The sequence below is a fragment of the Lampetra fluviatilis genome, chromosome 33, assembly GCF_964198595.1.
Source record: "Lampetra fluviatilis chromosome 33, kcLamFluv1.1, whole genome shotgun sequence".
Classification (NCBI taxonomy): domain Eukaryota; kingdom Metazoa; phylum Chordata; class Hyperoartia; order Petromyzontiformes; family Petromyzontidae; genus Lampetra; species Lampetra fluviatilis.
The window spans coordinates 7,520,533-7,543,204 of NC_136307.1; the positions used below are offsets into that span (position 1 = coordinate 7,520,533).

General features: G+C 46.2%; 1 protein-coding gene across 1 annotated transcript in view; it reads left to right on the forward strand.

Annotated features, from left to right (window-relative positions):
- Positions 1-22,672, forward strand: part of LOC144943883 (stonin-2-like) — a 49,963-nt gene that overhangs the window by 10,345 nt on the left and 16,946 nt on the right. Inside the window, exons 2-4 of the mRNA XM_078871721.1 lie at positions 13,102-14,932; positions 18,625-18,827; positions 19,674-19,744. Of these exons, the coding sequence (XP_078727847.1) occupies positions 13,201-14,932; positions 18,625-18,827; positions 19,674-19,744 (2,006 nt within the window). The 5' untranslated portion in view covers positions 13,102-13,200. The remainder of the gene's footprint in view (positions 1-13,101; positions 14,933-18,624; positions 18,828-19,673; positions 19,745-22,672) is intronic.

The following is a 22,672-nucleotide window of genomic DNA, read 5'->3' on the forward strand; positions in this document are numbered from 1 at the left end:
ATAATATAGGTTTTTGGGTTAGATCGTGTAAATATAATTGCGTTGTTAAACACGCCACCACCCAACACGGCCAATTAGTAAGGTTTGTCATGTCAACAAAACGTGCCAATTCGTTACTAGTACAGCACACCGGTGTGTTGGAGAGCAAAGCCACAACATTTACAATGTACAATTCGGTGTTGTGGGTTTTAATCTCCAACACACCAGTGTGCTGAACTTGTAACACATCGGCATGTTTTGTTTACGTGACAAACCTTACTAGTCGGCTGTGTCGGGTGGTGACAGGTTTAATGACTCATTTATATATTCATGCGATCTAGCCCAAAAACCTCTAATGGATAATATTGGTCACAAAAGCCTACGTGTTATTGGTGGAGTATTAACTATTTTTTAGGTGCATGGCAGTAATGGCTAGCAAACACAGAAGCCTTTCGTAAACGAATTTATTTTTTTAATTTAACCGTGCATTCATGGGACTGGCATTTAAAAACCAGTTTCAGAAAATGATTAGAAAGGCCTGGAGCATATAGCGTGCGACTGTTTCTCATTCCCCAGATGACAAACGTTTGAATTTCGCCCACCTCTAAAGTTGCTGTGAGAGAGAAAAAAATACAGTACAGGTTTCTGAAAACAAAGCGCAGCTGTGTGTGTGTGAGCGTGCTTTCGTACGCGCGCAAAAGTTTCGCTCATTCGCATTTTACACATTCCACTATATACCATCGACTGTACGGTAATGAAATCAAGAGCTACATCGAAGCAGGAAGCGGCGATGATGCACAGCTTTTAGTGATGATTTACCACAGAATTACAGTAGAGAATATCCCAGCAGGCAAGCGTGCCCAAACTCGAACCTCTGATTTATGACATTAACGTTCTTGATTCTCTCATTGCAGAAATCATTCGCTTACTAATGTTGGGAGGGGAAAAAAATGCAGCACAGCTTGCACTATTTGGGTTGCCACCCATGTCCTACTTTTCTCCCAGCATTGTCATCTTCTGTTGTCCTGGGGGAAATCTCGAAGTCTTTCCGGGACCTTACAAGTTCAGTTTTTTTTGTCAATTTCGTAACAAGAATAATATAGTCCACCACTGCTACACGATGGGTTTACGTGTACAGTGATTCTGCCCACCTCTGACCCCGTATTTGTGAGATAATCTTCTTCACTTGACACTGGTTTTGTTGTACCATACCCCAAAGGTGGCAACCCTTCGTTTAGGCCGTGTTGCACAAGACAATCACCTACTGACCTGCACCTTACAGTCGTTACTGGCTTGCCACAGCAGGCATGGCGTCTTGTTGTTATTGCGCGTGTGACCTTTCCAGTTGAGCCTGCTGACGCAGTGTCGCCCAGAGCCCGTAATGCTCGAACGGCGGTCAGTTCGGCGTGTGGTGATGGAGGGGTAAATTCCTCGTGTATTTTCCATGAACCTGAGTATATGCTTGCTGCCCGTGGTGTAATGGTTAGGCCCGCCGGACTTGCGATCTGGAGGTCACCGGTTGATTCCCCCACACCCCCCACCTCTGGCCAGCCAGCTGTATAAATGGGTAAAGCCACAGTGAGTCGGTGGGCGCGTAGCGCGTGTGGTGGGGTAAAGTGTGGGTGCTCCCACTCCTTTCAAGACATCTGGTCAGCAGTGGAAGAGTAGACCAAGTAGCCTCTAGAGGGGGTCATTCCGCCAGCAGCGGCGTTAGCAGGAAATTGACCTTTGCCCTCCGTTGACGAACTTCCATCATCTGTGTGTCGAACGTTTGCCTATAAGCTGCATTGTGTCTGTGATCCGACGGCATGCACTGCAGCGATTACAGCATTAACTGTACAGTACTGGATTGTGTGTTGTCTTCTTGTCCATGAAGCTCAGGTGTAACTGCCCCCACACACCTGCCTGTACCTGCCCTGCTGCAAATGTGGCAGCCTTGGCTGTAGGGGATATGAGGACACCAGCCACCAGGAGCTTTATTGCTATTTGCTGGTGGCCTGAACTAATAATAATTAATGGGTGTAAGATTGGCCTGTCATTGCATGAGAGCTGATTGACAAGTTGTCAGCAGGAGGGGGTGGGGAAGGATGGAGGAGGACACCGTTGGTGTCTCGTGAACCCAATTGGTCATTTAACCAATTACAGCGCACTGGGACATCAGAACGGAGTGATGTCCTCATCTCAGATGTTCAAGCGAGAACTGGCTTTGCCAGCACAAGACGGTGACTAAACCATCCCCCAATTGCTCTGCATTACGGTTGATACCTGGTCACTAGCAGCAGCAGCGTTAGCTAGCAATCGCAAGGCTGCATCTTTACCATGCGTGCATCTTGGAGGATATCGCATGGACCGAGTGTACCTCCCTCGGTGGAGTGAAGTGGTGGTGGCAGGTATTCATATTTATATAAAAAAATTAGTTTGCTGTACATGCGGTATTGCTGGCGCTGCTTACTTCCTCGCGAGTTTGGCGAGCCCAGAAGAGTCTGTTCTCCTGTAACGCGGTAGTTGCATTTCTAAAGAACCCCGTGTTATGGAAAAACCGCGTTATAATGAACAATACATAATATAGGGGTGAAGCACAGTCGGCGATAACACGTGGGAGATGCGTATGCAGGGTGAACAAAGACTGAGGCGCCGTGGATAGCGTCTAGAAGCATCCAGCAGCATCCCGCCCTGTTCCTACTCGCGCAACGTCGTTCCGTTCACTCTATCGCGTTATATCCAGTTTGCGTCCACGTTATAAAAAAGTGTGTTCCCGAATATATTCATCGCGCTATATCCAATTCGCCGCATGAAAACACACATGATAGGAGAACAGACTGCGGAGTGCTCGATGGGACTGTCACTTGCATGCGGGTGCATCCACGTGTGGTGGAACGCAGACGTTACACATTGCAGACCTGTGGCTAAAAGCGTTTGCGAGTTAAGGCAGAGTGACGGAGAGTCGGAGACGAAGACTGGCTCAGCCTTGTTTTGACGGCACAAAGCAATACGTTCAGATGCCAATTGGTTTATTAATAGTGGTGACCATTCACTGAAAGGTGAATCTTTAGGTCATTACCGATATGGATAAACAGATACAGTAATAATTATAAACACATTCCTGCGGAGGGAGCTGATAGGAACGTTGGCCAGGGTCAGCGGCGGCGTGTTGTATTCCACAAATATGCCCGACTGTGAGGGCGGGCACAAGCCGGCGTGAGTAGGTTAAACGTTGAGTTTTATAAGGGCACCACGGGGTGACCAGCCCTTCCCCACCCAGCCCCACCCTCCCCACCCAGCCCCTCCCCACCCAGCCCCTTCCCACCCTCCCCACCCAGCCCCTCCCCACCCTCCCCTCCCCACCCAGCCCCACCCTCTCCACCTAGCCCCTCCCCACCCAGGCCCTCCCCACCCAGCTCCTCCCTCCCCACCCAGCCCCTCCCTGCACGACGGATACAATAATCCCCTGTGGGCTGGTGTAACCAGGAGGTTTCTGCCAGTATAATGTACTGTATAGCCAATGTCAATACATTGCTGGATGAAGGGCTCACTTGGCTGTATTATTCAGAAACCACTTGAGCTCTGCTCTTTTATTAAATCTAGATTGAAAACTCATTCCTTTAGAACTGCTTTTTGTCTTTTAGTTTGTTGTCCTTCCCCCGCACCCCCGATTAGCACGGTTGGCTATGTAGAGTGCAAAAGAAGTTCTACGTACATACACACACGCATGGGGATTGTTATGGATGTACTTCACCATGCTGGTCAGTGCAGTTTAATGATGATGATTTATTTTTTTATTTTTGTGCCAGGCCATCTCTGAGTGCATTACACTCAAGCAAGGTTGCATCACATCTCGTCTCAAACGTCTGAAAGGGCACTTCTCCCAGTGGCAGCTGTACCCGTGGGCACAAGATTACTCAGAATCTGGCTTGCAATCAGGCATTGCTCTGCCATTAGGGGGCAATGATTGCGCTGTGTAATCCCAATTGAGTAATTTGCAGGTCATTTTGAACAGCCGAATGTATCGTATCTGATGCTTGACCACGTGACTTTTTTTTTATTAGATTGGCTTTGGCAGGTGGTGGAGGGGTTCATGATAAACATTTAGCCACGGCCTGGAATCAAACTCGGGTCACCAGGTTTATGTAACTCGGTTGCTAAACGCGGCGAGAGGAGGAAAGATATCTGACACAATCTTAATTTTTGGAGCTTTCGTGACTGCAGGAATTATTCTTTGGTTCTTTCGGTTAAGTCACGTCTAAAGATAAAATAATAAATTAAAATAATAGCGACGTTTCGATTGCAACACAAGCAATCATCATCAGGCATAAGAGAAATAGCAACAAAAATCTAACTAGAAAACTATAGACAGACATACAAGCAGACAGACATCACAAGGACACACAGAGAGAGGACACATATCGGCACAGAGAGAGGGGTCGTTTCTGTGACGGTCCCTTAAATATAGGGAGGGGGGGGCGGGGACGGAGAGAGGGAGGGGGCATAGAAAATTAGCATATAAATGAGTGGACGGCAACGTGTTGCTGCTGCTCAAGTAAGATGACGACGTGGCACGGCACGCAAGCTTGAAAATTAGGAGAAAGACACACTCTCTGTGTTGCATTACATCACATTTCGATATTTTGCGAGGTTATTTAATTTGAGTGTGTCTTTCTCCTAATTTTCAAGCTTGCGTGCCGTGCCACGTCGTCATCTCACTTGCGCAGCAGCAACACGTTGCCGTCCACTCATTGATATGCTAATTTTCTCTGCCCCCTCCCTCTCTCCGTCCCCGCCCCCCCTCCCTATATTTAAGGGACCGTCACAGAAACGACCCCTCTCTCTGTGCCGATATGTGTCCTCTCTCTGTGTGTCCTTGTGATATCTGTCTGCTTGTATGTCTGTCTATAGTTTTCTAGTTAGATTTTTGTTGCTATTTCTCTTATGCCTGATGATGATTGCTTGTGTTGCAATCGAAACGTCGCTATTATTTTAATTCATTATTTTATCTTTAGACGTGACTTAACCGAAAGAACCAAAGAATAATATCTGACACACTGTATAAAGATACACTTTGCATCTTAGGTGTGAGAAGCTGCACAAGTACAGTTGTGACTGCTGTCATCGAAAATGTGGGCCAACTCGTATTTTTTTTGTTCGCTGGGAGTTTGTCTGAGAATTCTTTCTCGACGTTTGGTCAACGTTGCCATGTGGCTTGAACCGTTGGCGCAACGTTCCATGCTTACCGAGTTTCTGCCCCTTTTTCTACGTGTGTATAACAAAAAAAACCAGACATTGGTGGTGCTAGAACAGCTAATTTACCAATCACGTCATGCTGTATTTAGCCGAGGTCAAAGGCCAATTGCTTCCCAGGTGTACAGTGCCAAAACCATAGTCGACAGCGCAAACAGCTAACAGCTGATAATAGGTCTATCATTTTTTTAAATGTTTTTTTGCCCCCGACAGTAACATTTACGGTATATTATATTTCAGCGGGGCTTAATATTTGCTGCAATGCTGTTTTAAGATGTCATTCCTGTACAACATCCTTAAGTGTTGCACATTTTTTGTTAAACGGCAGTTTGTTTTGTTTACACGTTGGAATGTGTTTGCTGTTTTTTTTTTGCCGCACTTGTTTAGACAAGTACTGTACTGTTTACTTGTTAAAACCCTTGAGAGAGATACTGTAACTGGCCTCAATGGGATATTTAATAATGTAAAGTATCCTTCAAGGAACGTCGAGGAGATGGAGCGAAAAGGATTCGGCTCGTTGTGCCGTAGGTACTCGTTGTGTGATTGTGAGAGATGGCACCGGCTTGGGGAGGCCTTCATCCAGCAGTGAATTGACCATGGCAGGTGATCATATCGTACAGTAACTGACAATAAAGGTCACCTCTCTATATTATGTGCGGTATGTTAGCAGGTGTCATTTTAAGTGTACGTGTATCTACAACCCAGTACAGTATGTCTAAGGTATCTCTGTAAAGTTTATGCAAGAGACTTCTGTTCTCAATGGGCTCTTACCTCCTCGCTTTGTTTACATGTGTAATGACATGATGACACCTGCTGGCTAGAAAAGGAAAGCACGGGTACAGGCACCACTAAAACAACATCCAATCTGAAAGGGAGAGGTATCTGGGGCAAAGGTAATGGGCGGGGTTGGCCAAGATTCTCCGGGAACCTGCTGGAAGGTTCCATGATAAGGCGTGGCCAGAGGCGGAGCCTAGCCACGCCTGGGGTGATATAAGCGGGGTCGGAGGGGGACTCTGGGTTTGTGTGTGGAGTCTTGGGTCCGGACTGCGCCGTCATCTCTCTCCGTCGTCCGGCCACGTGGAAGATCTCCTGCGGGCTTCCATGACCCTCCCCGGCCACGCCGCCAGCCAGCGGCGTGGCCGGGTGCGGACGGTGGAACCGCGCCGAGTGATCGGCCGTGTGTGTGTAGCCAGTGGAGACGCGAACATCTAAGTGTTGTACTCAGAGTTAGAAGATAAGGTTGGCCTGTGCTGTGCCCGTATAAGAATAAAGAAGAAGTACCCTCTACACGACGTGTCGCGGAAGTCGCTCATTACACATGTATAGTATATTTAAATGTGACATGTCGATTGTCTTATCTTTGGTTTGCTCTGGTAACCGGTAACCTTGTTCTACCTTCACGACAAGGTGGAGGCTACAACCACAACGGCCGCCATTTGCTGTGACGTAAAAACAGCGCTCGTGCCAAGCTAGGTGCACTTTTAGGCCATGTGAAGTGTCGAAGGCTCACTCCTGACCGAAGGACACGGTACAGACCCAGGTGTTATCGGTTGACTGAGATGACTGATAGATGCACGACCTGTGTGCCTCATTGCCAGCGTGCGGCGTTTTATCCACCCGCCGCTCCACTCATTGTTGTGAGTGACTGCTCCTCTGCCCTTATTTGTTGTTGGGAGGGGCGACTGCCTCCAACTGCCCAAGTAGCGTCCTTCACGAGCCTCCTCCACAGAGGCCAATATTGACACCGTTCCAATCAGTCATCGTCGAGTCCGATTAGTTCTCCAGCCTCCTGTACTGCATTGGTCTATCTCTTCTCTAGCCCGTGTTGCTGCACCCGTTTAGTCACCCTCTCTATCTGGCCAGACTCAAGCTGCCTTCCCTCTTTTGGCTGCCACTCGGTAGTTATTCTCGCCCACCTGGCCATCATCGCTTCGAGCAACGCAATGTCCTGCTGAAGCCCACGTTGCTTTTCTCGCCGTCTGTGCTGCAGGTCTGCGAATGACACGTTAGAATCGTCCTCTGTTGCCCGAGCCTTGCAGTGCTGCATTCAAAGTGCTGTGACGTCAGCTGGGTTGCGTTCGTGCCCTTGGCATCCTCCAACAAGTCCTCCCACGGAAGGCAGTGCATGCATAGGGCAAACAACAAGGGCTTTGTGGTGTGGTCAGGCTAAGGGCCAGGTACAAAGAGTTTGCTGCACAGGCATGAATACGGCAATGAGCTGACTACCTCTGCCACGTTGACGAACTTGTGTAACTTGCGCAATAGTACAGGCACACCTACATTGCGTATGCCGGTGGTGAGATAGGCAAATATCCCCCATATAGCCTTTAGCAAACTGTTGGGGCAAGTGCTGTTAGCAAGAACTTTTTAAGGCCGTCACGGCACACCAGGAGGTGGGTGGCCAGCACCACGCCCCGTCGACTTTGTCTCCATTTAAGGCTAAGTCGACCTACGGGAGGCTTAGGACCGGTCTGGATATTCATCATGGATGTTGGCAGTGAGCAAGAATTGAACTCGGGTTGCCAGGTTCGAAGCACAGTGTGCCGATTAGGATGAACAAAGATTCTGATTCTGAAATGTTGGCTTTGGAACACACTCGCACACACACACACACGTGGTTTGAATGGGATCACGTTGGGATTGCTGAAAGGTTGCTGCCTGTCCTGGATTTTCAAGCATCGTCCTCTTTCCGAGGTTGCAGCTGGCCGTCCTGGGAAATCTGCAAGTCTTCTTGGGACAATAAAAGTCCTAGTTTTTGACAGTTGCATAATAATACAGCACGAATACACCCAGACAATGCATTTCGTATGGGACTCTCCCCTCTAATGTTGTTCTGAGATATTCTTTATTCCAATATACTGTATGTCCTATTTTTTCATATCCTAGAGGTGGCAACTTTAGTTTCCACCGGTTAGTTGATAATTAGACTTCCGAACTGGCCGGTGGTACCAATGTTTAAACGCTGTGAAAGAAGAACGTAATAGTATTGTAGCAAATCTTGACTTGAAGCTTTCGTGGCTGCAAGAATTCATATTCTTTGGGTCTTCTCGGTAAAGTCACGCAGATGGGTACCTATCTACGTGACTTTACCGAAAGACCCAAAGGGTATTATTGCAGCAGTATATAGTTGACAGGGTAAATGAACCTTAAAAGTAATCTTTTATATATTGTCTCAGACTGTCTGGTGACGGCCAGCTTTGCTAGACTTAGCAGGTTCGGCAGGATAGGAGCGCTTTGCAGAAAAGTTGTTAACAAAAGTAACAAGAGACAGATGATGGATGTGACTCAATTGGCAAAACAAACACGAGACGAAAACAAACGTTCGCAGTCAAGCACACACAAGGCCAGCACACATAAACTTACAAACATACAGAGGCAAATGTACAAAGACAAATATCTCCTGTATAGCCTGAGCAGACTGTTGGAGCAAGTGCTGTTAGCGTGCACTTATGAAGGCCAGAACGGCACACACACCGCACCAGGTACTCTTTTGAGGCTGAGTTGACTTAGAGGAGGCCCAGGACAGGTTCAGATAATCCTCACTGATGTTGACCATGAGTGGGAATCGAACTTGGGTGGCCAGGTTCGTAGCGCAATGCGCTAACCGCTACACCACCGCTCCCAAAAATGTACAAGCACCCATACAAATGTATAAACACCCATACACACGCAAAGCTTACAAGCACACAGACACACAGACACACCCAAACTCACACACACATAAAAACCTACACACAAGCTTCCAAATGTACACACACACACTACTCGGAGGCAGGCTGTCAGACAGACACCCTCTGGAGTGTCAGTGGGTGGTTACTCATGCTCAGTCAGGACCCAGTGCGTCCCGTGAGACCCTGGAAAGGTGGTGCAAGGGGCAGTAGTTGTCACTCTAGCCCACTTAACCTGGACCAAAAACCACTCTGAGAACGAGCACATAGGGCGTCTTCTGTTCTTCAGGGCCATACATCGTGCTGAATGACGGCTCTCGGGTGCGCTTCCATTGTGTTTGCGGTCATGCTGCCTTTTGAATTGCTTGCGCAGACTTAGCCCCCAGGGTTGCCCACCACTCAGTGCAATTTCAAGACCGAGCAAGACCCCAACGTGTGAAGTGCTGTGCCTGGAGCTCAGCTGCGTTCACGCATATCGCTGTGTATAGAGTGGAACGTTGCAGCGTTAGTGTTTTATTTGGCAACAGAGTGCACTTTCAGTCGCTACTGTATAGCCTTGCTTGTTTGCAAGACGACGAGTGAATTTGTTTCGGCAAACTTTAATTTAAAAGCGTCCACGGTGCAAAGGAAAATGTCTCGCGGAATGTTTTGAGCGTACAGTTCAGTTGCTGTACGTATGCCAAAGTTTTACAAATATATTACAAATGTAGCATGTGACCGGAGTCTGTCAGCTATGAATACAAAACGAATCTTGCATTGCCGTTGAGAATTATGGGTTATAAAATAAATGAATATTATTTTCATTCATGGAATAGACATTTCACTATAGGAGGGAGGGATGGTGGCCAATGGGCAAAAATCGTGCCGGGAGTTGCAGCCAATGGATGGGATGCGTCTGAGAGCCGGAGGAGATGGAGCAATGAAATCAGCTCATGTGCAGGTGCTAGATTGATGGTTGTGTCACAGAACCATGACGACCTGGGGAGGCCTTCATCCAGCAGTTTATTAATTATAGCTGATGGTGACAATGAGTGGAACAGGAGGTCGTGGCTTCGAACCCAACCCAGACGCCTGCTGTATATTTGGAGTTTGCATGTTTCTCTCCGTGGTCGTGTGAATTTTTCTCTGGATCCTCCAGTTTTTCCCTCCACATTTAGAAATATGTGTTTAGAGTATTTTTCATACTAAAGGTTTTTCGGTTAGATCGCGTTATTTATAAATGTGTCGTAACCCTCCACCACCCGACACGGCCAAACATTAAAAAATGTGTCACGTTTACAAAGGACAAAATCATTCACTTATTTAGCCCACCGGTGTGTTGAAGAGTGAATCAACATCATTTAAAATTTGAGTACGACGTTTCGCTGGTAATTACGTTTAGAGTATTTGGCTGCTGTCAATATCCACACGATAAGTCGCTTTGTTGAGCGATCATTTATGGTCACGTGGCTTCTAAAAAAGAGCTATGTGGCTCAGCGGGTCTTACCTGGTAAAATACAAATTAAATAAGTATATTTGTGAATGCAGTATACAGTAAGATGGGCCCCATCACGTAGACAGAGAGCGCTTGCCAATATCGTCTGCCAACCCAGCAGTATTTGTTTAACAAGCCCGACGCTGCGAATGAGACCATACGTGTTTAAACAAATGCTGCGGGATAATATTGGTCTTGAAATCCCAAAGGCTGTTGGACTAAGATACCGTTTATATTATGTGCCAGGTGGCTCAGCAGTAGAGTCAACCCATCTACCCTACGGGGGTCGATAAAATGAGCACAATGTTTGTGCGGAAGTCAACAGTGGTTGGTCAATGGAGAGACTCGCCCCTGCCAAAGGTTTGTGGAATTTCCACCACTGGCTCTGGGTTGTAAATAGGAGATGGGCATCACCTCTGCTCACTTGAGGATGAAATCACTGACTTTAATTATCCCGTACAGCATAGTCATATAATGCATTACTGCGCAATGTTTTCAGTACCATTAATGTCTGTACAGTGTTACCCTTCTGTAGATAAATTAGTTTTCGTGACATTATTTTGATTTGACGGTTGCACATTGACATTGAACAGGCAAAACAGATCATTAAGGTGGTCATAGCCATGTAATTTTTGGTAAACGACCGATAGCGTCCCGTGGGTCATGCTGACGTCTTAACACGGGCCGAGTGAGTGTGATGAAACGTGTTTTGTTCACACTACGTCAACACTCCTGGCTGGACCCATATGGCCTCGCGGTCAAGAACTTTATATGCGTGCGTGCGAGGGCCCAATTCTCCCTCCTGACCCGCGTCTCCTCTGCCGTGTCTGGCTTGTTGGCACAACCATTGCAAAAGCGTCGTGGCAAAGCGAATGTTCAGAGTCACAAAGCACAGCTTCGGGCTGTTGCCAGGAGCCAGATGACACGCACACACCCAATGCGGGAAAAGGTTTAAACTGTGGAGGATGACGATCGCTTGTGTTTATTTTTACTGGTAGGAACCACCTGGTTCCACCAGCCCACAGGGGATTATTGTGTCCGTTCGTCGTGCATACAGAAATGGGTGGGGCTGGGTGGAGAGGGGAGGGGCTGGGTGGAGAGGGGAGGGTGGGAAGGGGCTGGGTGGGGAGGGTGGGGCTGGGTCGGGGGTGGGTGCGGTGGGGCTGGGTGGGGAGGGGCTGGGTGGGGAGGGTCTGGGTGGGGAGGGGCTGGGTGGGGAGGGGCTGGTCATCGCGTGGTGCCCTTATAAGACTCAATGTTTAACCTACACACGCCGGCTTGTGCCCGCCCTCAGTCGGGCATATTTGCGGAATACACCACGCCGCCGTTGACCCTGGCCATTGACCAAGCAACCCAACGTTCCTACCAGCTCCCTCCGCAGGAATGTGTTTGAGCCTATCTACGTGACTTGCCTGAGAGACCCAGGAATATGTGGAGGACAACTTACATTATACAATGACGATGACTGTTATTTCTGTATTAGGCGTTTTAGTGATGTATCGATTCATTGATTAATGCAGTTACTGAAGCTCGCGACGCATGCGTGCATGAATTGTGCCTGTAATAATTAATTACCGTAAAAATCATGAAAACGTTGCAACATTAAAAGTAAAATTTAGGCTGACGGAGTGAGCTAAACTGTAGAAAACGAGACGGGGAAAGAAATTGCAGGACAAATGAGATGGCCAAAGCCGAGACAACAAAGTGAACGTTTATTTAATCGAATCGCAACTAGAATCGTGACAATTTGTCGAATCAGTAGTGGAGGGGTTGGTGGTGAATTGAGCAGTATCTTGGTAAAAAAAAAAACTTGATAACCCACATATATACAAACACATTCAACACATATACAAAACTATTCAACGACATCGTGTGGCCTTAAAATAAATAAAAGTATATTATAATATACAACGTTTCTATCAATGACCCTTCATAGCACGTAAATAATGTGCTATGCAGATGAGAATGTGCACCGCTGCCAAAGCTTGCAATCACTCCAATAATTTGTCACATATAAGCAGTACAGTATGTAGAAGAAAACCCATGCGAATTCCGTTGGAACACTTTACGACCCACTTCTGACAGCTTTCATCACAGTATCTCATCTCCCATTTCATAAAAAAAAATTCCTTTTCTCAACAAAAGCTTTGCGGGTTATCATGTGTTAAATCTAAATACCCCCTCCCCACCCTCCCTCAATTGTCACACGCTTAATGATGTAATTATCCACGTCCTCGTCCTTCCTGGGAATGTGATGAGCACATGAACCTTGGGTCCCGCCGTAAGGTTAATGTGAAACGATGGGACAAGGCTTGCATGCTGTCTTTCAGGGGCTTATTTATTTATTCTGAGGTTGGTAATGGGTGGGAAGGGCGTTGGAATACAAACAAGCCTTGTGTGTGGTGCTTAGACTGCCCAGGGTGAACATACAGTGGGCACATTTGTACACAATTTGTATGACACCGTGCTTTACGCTATCAAGTGCACTGTCCGGTTACAGAGCGGACGAATTGCATGTAATTCAACACAGTCTGTCCAACTTTGCTCCACATCTAATCATCGTTTGGTGTATTAGCAGAGATTTTTGACATCACATTCCAAGTACTGTACAGTCAAAGGTTTTTTTTTGTGTGGCAAATTGTTTAGCTTTTTTTTACCGTACGAGTATTCACGTTGCAACCAGCTGGGGGGAAGTGTTGGCTTCAACTGTAAACATTTTTGTTTATTTTGTTTTATGTTTTACAGGCACAGAAAATACTGCTTCCGAACACAGTGGCATGTAAAAAAAAAGGATTGACTCAGCAACTGGCTCTTTCATTCTGGTAACAAAAAGAATCTTGAACCATGACGACCTCGGCAAATTTTTCAAACTGGGTGACCTTTGATGATGACCCCGGATTTAAAGCTTGGGGCGAGGCCAACCCCGACGGGCATTCATTCGCGGAGCAGAAGGGGAGCGGCGCCCTTGATCTGCTCACGTTTGAGTCTCAGCAAAGCGCCTCCCTCCCCGCGCCTTCCACGAGCAACGGGACGTTTCCCACTCCCGTGGCTCAGCAACCATCGCCGCCGCACACTCCGCTCCACCCATCCAATCCATTCCTCATCAATCTATACGACGATGTCCAGCCCTCCACCATAAACCCTTTTCAGTCGTTCTTTGACAGTTTTGAGAACCCGGAGGAGAAGGGAACTGGGCAGCAGCAACAGCAACAGCAGCAGCAACAGCAGCAGTCTGGTCAAGAGTCGCCGCAACTTCTGTTGAACGGATCCTATCACTCAGAAGACTTAAATGCGTCGGTTGACTCGACAAAGCCTGACCCACACGCTGAGGTCATTGACAAACTTAAACAAATTCAGATTGTGGACTCGTACGCGCAGGAAGATCCTTATTTGTCCGACGAATCTGTTGACACTCCGTATGCTTACTGCCCAGACTTCCCCGAGGTCGAATCAAAAGACGGCTGGCCACTGATGATGAGGATTCCGGAGAAGAAAACGAAGATGTCCTCCCGGCAGTGGGGTAATATCTACACCACCGTCTCTGACGGCCTCCTTATGTTCTACTACGAGAAGGGTCTCGAGAAGCCCTTCAAGGAATTCCAGCTGCAGCCCGACCACGAGCTCTCGGAACCCCGGCTGGAAAATTTTAACGAGCTCGGCAAAATCCACACCATCAGGATTGAGTGTGTCTCCTTCAAGGAGAAGCGCAAGTACCCGAGCAAAATCTTGCAGGCCCATGGTGAAACGAGGACGGAGTTGCTCAAGCTGGGCACCCCCGACTACAACGACTTCACCAGCTTCCTTCAGACGATTCGCGATCAGCTGATGCACCTCACAGTACCGCTGGACAGGTGCTCGGTGTACACCGAGGACACCGTGGAAATCGAGGTAGCGGATGAATTTAGGGGCATCTTGAGGAAAGACGACAGCAACTTGGTCAAGCATTCCGTCACGACACACATATATGCCATGGCACTCGTCTCTGGGAAGCCTGAGTGCGTCATCGGCATCAACGACATTGACGTCAGGGGCAAGGAGAGTGTCAACAGGCAGGACATTATTGCGTCTTCGTGCAACAATTGGATCAGACTGCACGACTGTCAATTTCACTCCTGCGTGGATGCTGCCGCCTTTGCCGAGTCAAAAGCAATCAAATTCACGCCTCCGGACGCCTGCAAGATTGAAGTAATGCGCTTCCGGACGGCGTACTGCGAGAAGGAGACTCCGTTTTCTCTGAAAACCGTGGCAACGGTCCGCGGGGCCTTCATCGAGCTGCAGTCGTGGCTGTTGATGTCGCCGGGCTTCTCGCCGAACAGGAACGTCCTGCGGCAGGTGCCCTGCGAGAACGTGATGGTGCGTTACCCCGTTCCGCCGGACTGGGTCAAGATCTTCCGCACGGAAAACTTCATCAAGCAGAAGTCGCTCCTGGCCAAGGTGAACAAGAGCGCCAAGTTCGGCACGACCAGCGTCTCCGGCTCGGAGCCCGTCATGCGTGTGACGATTGGCACGGCGAAGTACGAGCACGCGTACAACGCCATTGTGTGGCGCATCGACAGGCTCCCCGACAAAAACGCCGGTATGTGCAGAGATCGGAAACCACCCTCGATCATCGCTGCTTTCGGTGACTTGCGTATATCGTAAAAAGTTGTTGAAATTATCCTTTATCCAGCCACTGCTCGGGAAAATACCTCAACCCACCATTCTTACACTCTTGTCACAGCTGTTACTTTTGTATCGTTAATTGAGAGTTTCAACCTGCTTTTTTTTAGTGTTGAAACGTATAAATTGTTGGGTGTAATGAAAGGAAGCCGCCTGGTCATGGGCATCCCCTTCATCGGCTTGCACTCGCCGGCATGGAAAAGTATGGTCCAACAAGCCCCCATGGCTGACATGGTGTGGGGTGATCTAGCAGTGGATTGACATAGGGCTGTATATGTTTACAATTACCATACTACGTACACCAATTATGGGATCTAGAAAAAGGGAAACAAATTCTTTTTAGAGGTACGGTGACATGAGCGATTTTCGCTATGATAACCTATTTACCTTAACCATTATATACAGTGTGTATGCATACTCCAAAACATCAACGATGATTAATAATAAGCATTCACAGGCCTTTGTCAACTGTCTACTGGATGAAAGATGTTCTACACCGTGTCGGGTCATGGTGGTTGTCGGGTTGGTGAATCGGGGTAGGGGCAGCAATGAGCACTCGTTCATTTGTCACTCGTCACTGATGTTAATCGTGGCCGGGATATATTTTGTTTGCAGATCACCAGGTCCATTGTACAATGCAGCTATAATTTTGAAACTAATAATTTTTAAACTAAGTGAGGTTTAAAAAAAAAGGATTGGTTTTGCTGCATTTGTTTGAAAAGAAATCCCCGAAATTGTTATGAAAATGGAAGTGCTTCTCGTTTAAAATTCCTGTCATAATTTCAAAATTATATTAATAATTACATTTATTCTTATATGCAGGAAGACTGCACCAAATCTCAAGACTTTGTCAAGAAGATTTCCCCCTGGGGATGTCAACAGATAGGGGCAGTCCTCGACTTATGAACGGGTTACGTTCCTTAGACCCGTTCATAAGTCGATTTTTTCGTATCTCGGAACTCAATATTTTATTGTACAGCACGTACGATCAGTGCCTTAAACATGTGTTACGGTTCAACACAAAAGGGAACCATTGTTTAACTCATAAGAATAAATATTGTACGTTTGCAAGTGGTGCAGTAAGAAATACTGCGTCATAAATAAATAGCATAACACGAAAAGAAAAAAAAGCAGCTTTATTTTCACTTACCTCGAGTCCTGATGCTGGCATGCTTGTCACGAGGGGCGTTGCACGCAGGATGCCGGGACTCATTACGCCTTGCGGAGGATCACTCCGCCAAAAACAAAATAGTTGCTTTTTGACGAGGAAAATACAGTAGGTCTCTTTATTTGACTCTGCCATTCTACGGCTTCGCCCAAGATAACAAGATGGAATGCACTACGTTACTGCATTGCAGAAGGGTGCTCATGCCTGTCACAGTAAATTACTTAAATGGTGGAGCATGTCTTCTTCCAGTGCTATGCTTTTAGACTGACTTAAGTCAGTCTAAGTGTGGATATTCACTTAAGTCAGTCTAAGTGTGGATAATTGCTGATTACCATCTACTGCGCCGAGAATAAAATACTATTTGTATTTGTCTCGTGTCAAAATGCAACTGCACCTCTCGCAAACAGAGGGATGTGCATCACAGAGAAGAAGGAGGTCTGTGTGTGAGCAGTAGTGTAGCGGTTAGCGCGCTGCACTACGAACCTGGCAACCCATAGTTTGATTTTTGCTGACGGCCAACACCAGTGACGATTATCTCCCCTAGGTCGACTCCGCCTCAAATGAGTACCCGGTGCGGTGTGTAAACATCGCCACTCGGGAGACAAAGGCGGCCGGGCGTGGTGCTGGCCACCCACCCCCTCCTTCATCGGTGCTCGATAACAGCACTTGCCCCAACAATTTGTTAAGGCTATACGGGAGATCCTTGTCTTTGTATAATATATAGGAAGTTGAATTTATATATATGAGAAGAGACAGACGTTTGAGAAAAGGAAGGTCTTGAGCCTGAACTTTAACAGTGGCAGGGAATCGATAGCCCCACACAACAGGGGCATTAGCGGAGAAGGGAGGAATGACCTCCCACTGTGCAAATGTTGACATTGGGCTTCAGCAGAAGGCCCTAGTTGCCGGAACAGAAAGCAAATGAAGACCTGGAGTGGTGAAAGGTAGGCAGAGGTGAGTCGATGGAAGATTTTGAAGACTCTCGGGGTAACCTTGCTGCTAATCCAGTAAATGCATCAGAGGATTTTGATGATGGGGTTAAAGAGATTGGGCAGAGGGAATTAAATTAATAAGTGATCTATCGTCATCCTCCTCAGTCCCCATGTCAATGCCATCTTGCTCCGTCTAACAATGTTCTAATCCATCTTGCTCCCGCGCATGAGTTTGTGTCGCCACGATTGCTTCGGGGGTCATGCTCTGGGGCATGTTCCTTCATTTTCCTGCCATTCTGTCACTAGTCTCGCCCATCGGCCATAATCCCTTCAAGCAATGTGTCCTGCCCAAGACAACTTAGAGTTCATAAGAGTCGCCATTGTTTTTAATTGGCACATGTTCTCTGATCCATGTGTCCCTCCTTTATTCTCTCTCTATATCTCCCAGCATGCATCTGGGGGGTGGGGATGACAATGGAAGTCTTGAACACCGCAGCAGTGGCATAGCAATGCTGGTATGGACCCTGGTGCAAGGAATGAGATGGGGCTTCACGTATCATTTCCCCTCTCTTTGTTGCCCAGCGCCTAGGCTGGGGTTACCACCTATCCTGGTGTCCCCCAAGATTGTCCTCTTGTTGAGGTAGCTAGATATCCTGTACGTCTTTCTGGGAAAATACTGTCACTTAACAATACACCAGCCAAGAAAGTGCATTCACATGGAGCTCTTCCGGTATCGTGAGATATTCTTCTCCTCATGGTATGTCGCATTTGTTTCGCCTTCACAGGTGGTGAAATGTTAACTACCTCTCCTGATATACAGGAGGTCGTGGATTCGATCCCTATGCTGACGCCTGCATATTTGGAGTTTGTATGTCTCTCTCCCCGTGGTTGTGTGGATTTTTCTCCAGGGTCCTCTGGTGTTTCCTTGCATATTTAGAATCGATATGTGTTGAAAATATTTGGTCGCTATAAAGTTTCACACAATAAGCCACTTCTTTGGGCTATAATTTGTGGCCAGGTGCTTCTGAAAAAGTGCTCCATAGCTCAGTGGGCCTTACCTGATGAAATAAAAATACCGTAAAACGTTGGATTGCCAGCATAATTCGTTCCGGAAACGTGTTTGTAATCCAAAGCACTCGTATATCAAAGCACTCGTATATCAGTTGTGATCACGTGACGCTCGGCAGACAAAGCGTATACACGTACTACTCGTATTGCAAGACTTCGCTCGTTTATCAAATTAATATTTATTTCAAATGTTTGCTCGTCTTGTAAAACACTCGCAGACCAAGTTTACTCGCAATCCAAGGTTTTACTGTAGTTCAGTTTTAGTTTAGTTTCAGGTGGCAACCTTATCCTGCGAACCTTCTGCCCATGGGCCCTGGTGCGGTTGCACCACCTGCACACTCGACAGCGACGTCAACCGCACTGGAGTGATCACGAGTGTGGCGCCGACATTGTCAGACCCTTGCGATTGTTGATGCGTCACTCGCTTTTGCCCGGCGCCAGCGGCCGACCACCCGCACTGCTTCACGTGCCGCCTGGAGCTGGGCTCGGACCAGGAGGTGCCGAGAGGCTTCTTCCACTCGTTGGAGGCGGAGTTTGACATGCAGACCACCACCGCCTCTGGGGCGAACGTCCGCTCCGTGAGCGTGGTGGGGAACGTGGACGCTATCAAGAACATCAGCTACCGAGGGCATTATCGGTACCAGGTACGAAGTGATGGCCAACTCTGGGTTCTTCTTGGTTATGTGTTTATGTATGTATGTTGAACTTATTTCGCCAGCGTACATAGCCAACCGTGCTGAACGGAGGTGCTTATGGCTGGATGAGTGAAATTAAGTTAAAGGTGTAGCACTGCAATATTATATTTTTTGTATTACCGAATTGGGAGAATGCATAGCAATCAAGCCTCCCCCCCGCCACCCCGCGCTGTGGAACTATTGCAGACTGTTCGAAACATAGCTATAAGAATAGTGCAAATACGAAATGTGCTGAAGCTTTAATTTTCTTGTCGTGTATAATACATATTAATTGCACCAAGTTATCTCGTATAAAAGATGAAGGCGCAGCCCTGCAATTGCTCGGTCACGCCCCTGCTGGCGGAAGGGTCGCCACTAGAGGGAGCTCGAGAGGAAACCTCTGGAGGGTTACGATTGCTTACGCTTGCATGCTGGCCAGGCATCCTTGAGGGTATAAGAGTGGCCCACACTCTGCGTCACCACACGCGACCTACCGGTCGACTAACCATAGTGTACCCATTTATGCTGCTGGGTGAACTGTGGCGGCAGGATTGTTTCGTTTGGCCGCGCCGTGGGGTTGAATTGGACTGGTGACACCAGGATTTAAAGTACAGTGTGCTAACCCGTTACACCACGGCTGGATGATCGACGATTACCTATCCAGGAAATGGCTTCTGTTGATGTGTGGTGGATCACTTTGAGGAGCCCAGTGCCGGGGTCGAACGACGGTATTTGAGACGGTGGGGAAAGGCTTGCTCTGTCACCAAGGTTGCTGTGCTAAGACGAATGCACGCTCTCTTGCATGCCGTGTGCCAGGTGGAAATGGAGAAGAGATGGATCAAGGTGGGGGAAGTGGACGAAGATAAGCCAGGAGAGTGCTCGCAACAGTGAACCCTGGCCATGGCAGGGGGTGTATATTTTGAGGAAGGTGTGCACTTTTGTCGGAGGCTGTTGTGTCACAAGAGCAGCAGCTTTTAACTGACTTCTTAAAATTAAAATGCCATTATTAGTTTCTCCCATAGGGAGACGCTATTATATTTGGTTGGGGACCTTATATATCTATCTCTCTGTACCTCGAACTCTTTCGTCTGCAAATGATCTCCAAATATAAGGTTTATCTCAAAGAGAAACTCTTGACCTTTATTTGTGACGTATCAGAATACAAATGGCTAATATGTGTAGTTTTTTTTACGAAATTGCGCACTTCCGATTAGCGCGGTTGGCTACGTACGGCGCGAAAGAAGTTCAACGTACATTCAAAAACATCAATCTTGCACAACCGATAGAGCCACCTAGTGGTGAAATGTTGGTATCGCTTCGTGTGAGATGCGTTGAAAAAGCCGAGTGCGCGTGCACGCACCAAGAGATGAGCGGATAATACTGATAGTTTAAGAAAACGAAAAAGTTAAATACTTTGACAACTAGTGTATTTAAACACTATGTTTATGATTCTTAGGACTCGGTGTAAATTGTAAATCGCTGCAGCAGCCAAGTGAAAGCAACTCATCAAAGATCCTAGAAGTAGCAGCAGAAATAACTCGAGGTGCAATGCATGGCTGCCTCGTTTAAAATAGATTTAGCTTCTTTTTAACTGACGTGTCGGGCAGTAATGTCTGTAAAACACCCAAAGTCTATCGAAAATTTTACATTAACAAAGAGAGCTTTAATTTAATCCATTAGTGAGTAAGTACATTCTGTCAAAATTCACTCTGGTAGTTATGCTAAGTTTAAAATCTTGGGAGTATGGTCTAATTACTACAGTAATTAAAGCAAATGATGAATGTTGGCTTTTAAAGGGAAAAATAACCCATTGTTAAATTGACAGACACACACACTGGCTTAATGTAACACATTATCCCTTAAAAATGTTAAATAATTATATTTTAAGAAACTTTAATATGTTTGACATATTTTAGCTGGACAGGATCCAGCATTGGGATTTTAAGCTTTTTCTATTCTGTGTGTAATAAAGCTCATGGTAATGGAAGAGTGAAACCTTTATATTGCGTACCATTGTTGCAGCTGGTTGCAGTGTGGTTTTATCCCCTTAATTGCTATTGGGGCCATTCTCTCGTTTTTCCGTTAATGTATTTCTTTGTTGCCAACTGTTCAGCAGACTATTAACAAAATGCAGAGACAATGGATTGCTTCGCTTCATTTTCATTCCAACTGAATTCGTAGGAGAAATAAATCAATAAAAACAGCGGAAGTCGTGTAGAAACTCGAATGTTATTATTTGTTATGTGCCACATTCATTTCTATATATAACAAAAAAAAACCTTGCTTCATAATATAAGGTATATGTATAAAGTAAATGCGTGCAATAAACTGTATGTATATACAGGGTGCCCATCAATGTATAATTCATTGAAAAATAGACAGCAGTTTGAGCTAGGTTGATTCTATATATGCTCACATTTGTCGTAAAAAACAAAAGGTAAAGGTGCAGCCCTGCAATTACTTTTACAACACTGTGGGTGGAAAGGCCTCCACGAGTTGCCACTCTAGAGAGTCCCCCTAGAGGGTATTTGGCCTACTCTTCCATACTGGCCATGGAAGAGTTGGGAGTATCCACGCGTGACCTGCCCATCAACTAACTGAAGTTTACCCATTTATACTGCTGATGGGACAGATGGGGAGGATTGAATAAACTTGTACACTTGGTGGTGTGTAGATTGTATGAGTCTCATCACTAAACCACCACATATCTGCCATGGCATTGGTGTGACACATTTTGTATTGAGGTTTGTCCCAGATAGTCACCGACATTTCTGGCTTGATTTTTTTCAATTCTATCATGTGCTGTTGAAGACATTCATGTGTATTGGTAAATTAAAACCCAAAAAACTGAACCATTAGGAAAATGTTCCCAATATATCAACCACATAGTTGAAAATATTGTGTGTTTTATTATTTAATAATGGATAATATTATGGACACCATGTATGTATGATCTGCAGTAAGGCAAGACTTGATTTTTTTATGTTGCCATAATCAGAAACTGGACATTTACTTTATATATATGAACAGTTTTGCAGTGGGTTATTAAAAGTATCTGCATTCCCAATCGTGAAACTTAATTTTCATTTTAACTTAATGCACTTATTATTATGAGTACAGTACGTAAAACAAAGATTTGAGATAGCCCCCAACAGGAGATTTGTTGTGACTTCTTGGATAAAACGTTTGAACTTAATAGCCTAAAGTTTATTCATCAAATCTTTGCATAACATGAAGTCCCAAGATTAATAAACCTTTCGGAAATCTTGATTAGCGGTCGCCACGCCATATACTGGGGAACGGACTTCTCCACCAAATTTCTTCAAGTGGACTTTTTATTCTTTACACAGGTCAGTTCCCTTTTCCCACACACTTTCGATTGTTCATCACATTGCAGTCGAGCCAATATGTTTAATTGTCAGCTGGAATTTTGCCAAATTAAGTTAAAATGCGAATTTCAAAATGGTGATTTAAAACAGATATTTACATCCAGGGTCAGAATATAAACTCACTGCACTTGAGAACCCAGTTTTTATTCTGGATGGCTGCCTAGAATTTAATCTAGAATCTTGGCAGTGTCAGCTCAGTGTCCTGACCTCCAATCCACCTGGCCACAATCACAGTTGTCACTTTTAACCAGAACATGCAATTTTGAAACACTGCATGAAACATATTAAGTACAATTCATAATTAATTAATTGGTTAGGCCACGTAATGATATGGCCAATATTCAGTACAGATTTCTTAATTTGTTTTTAAATTTGTGCCAAATGTCATGAGTTTAATCTTGTTTATAAAGGATATTTTAGTGCTGC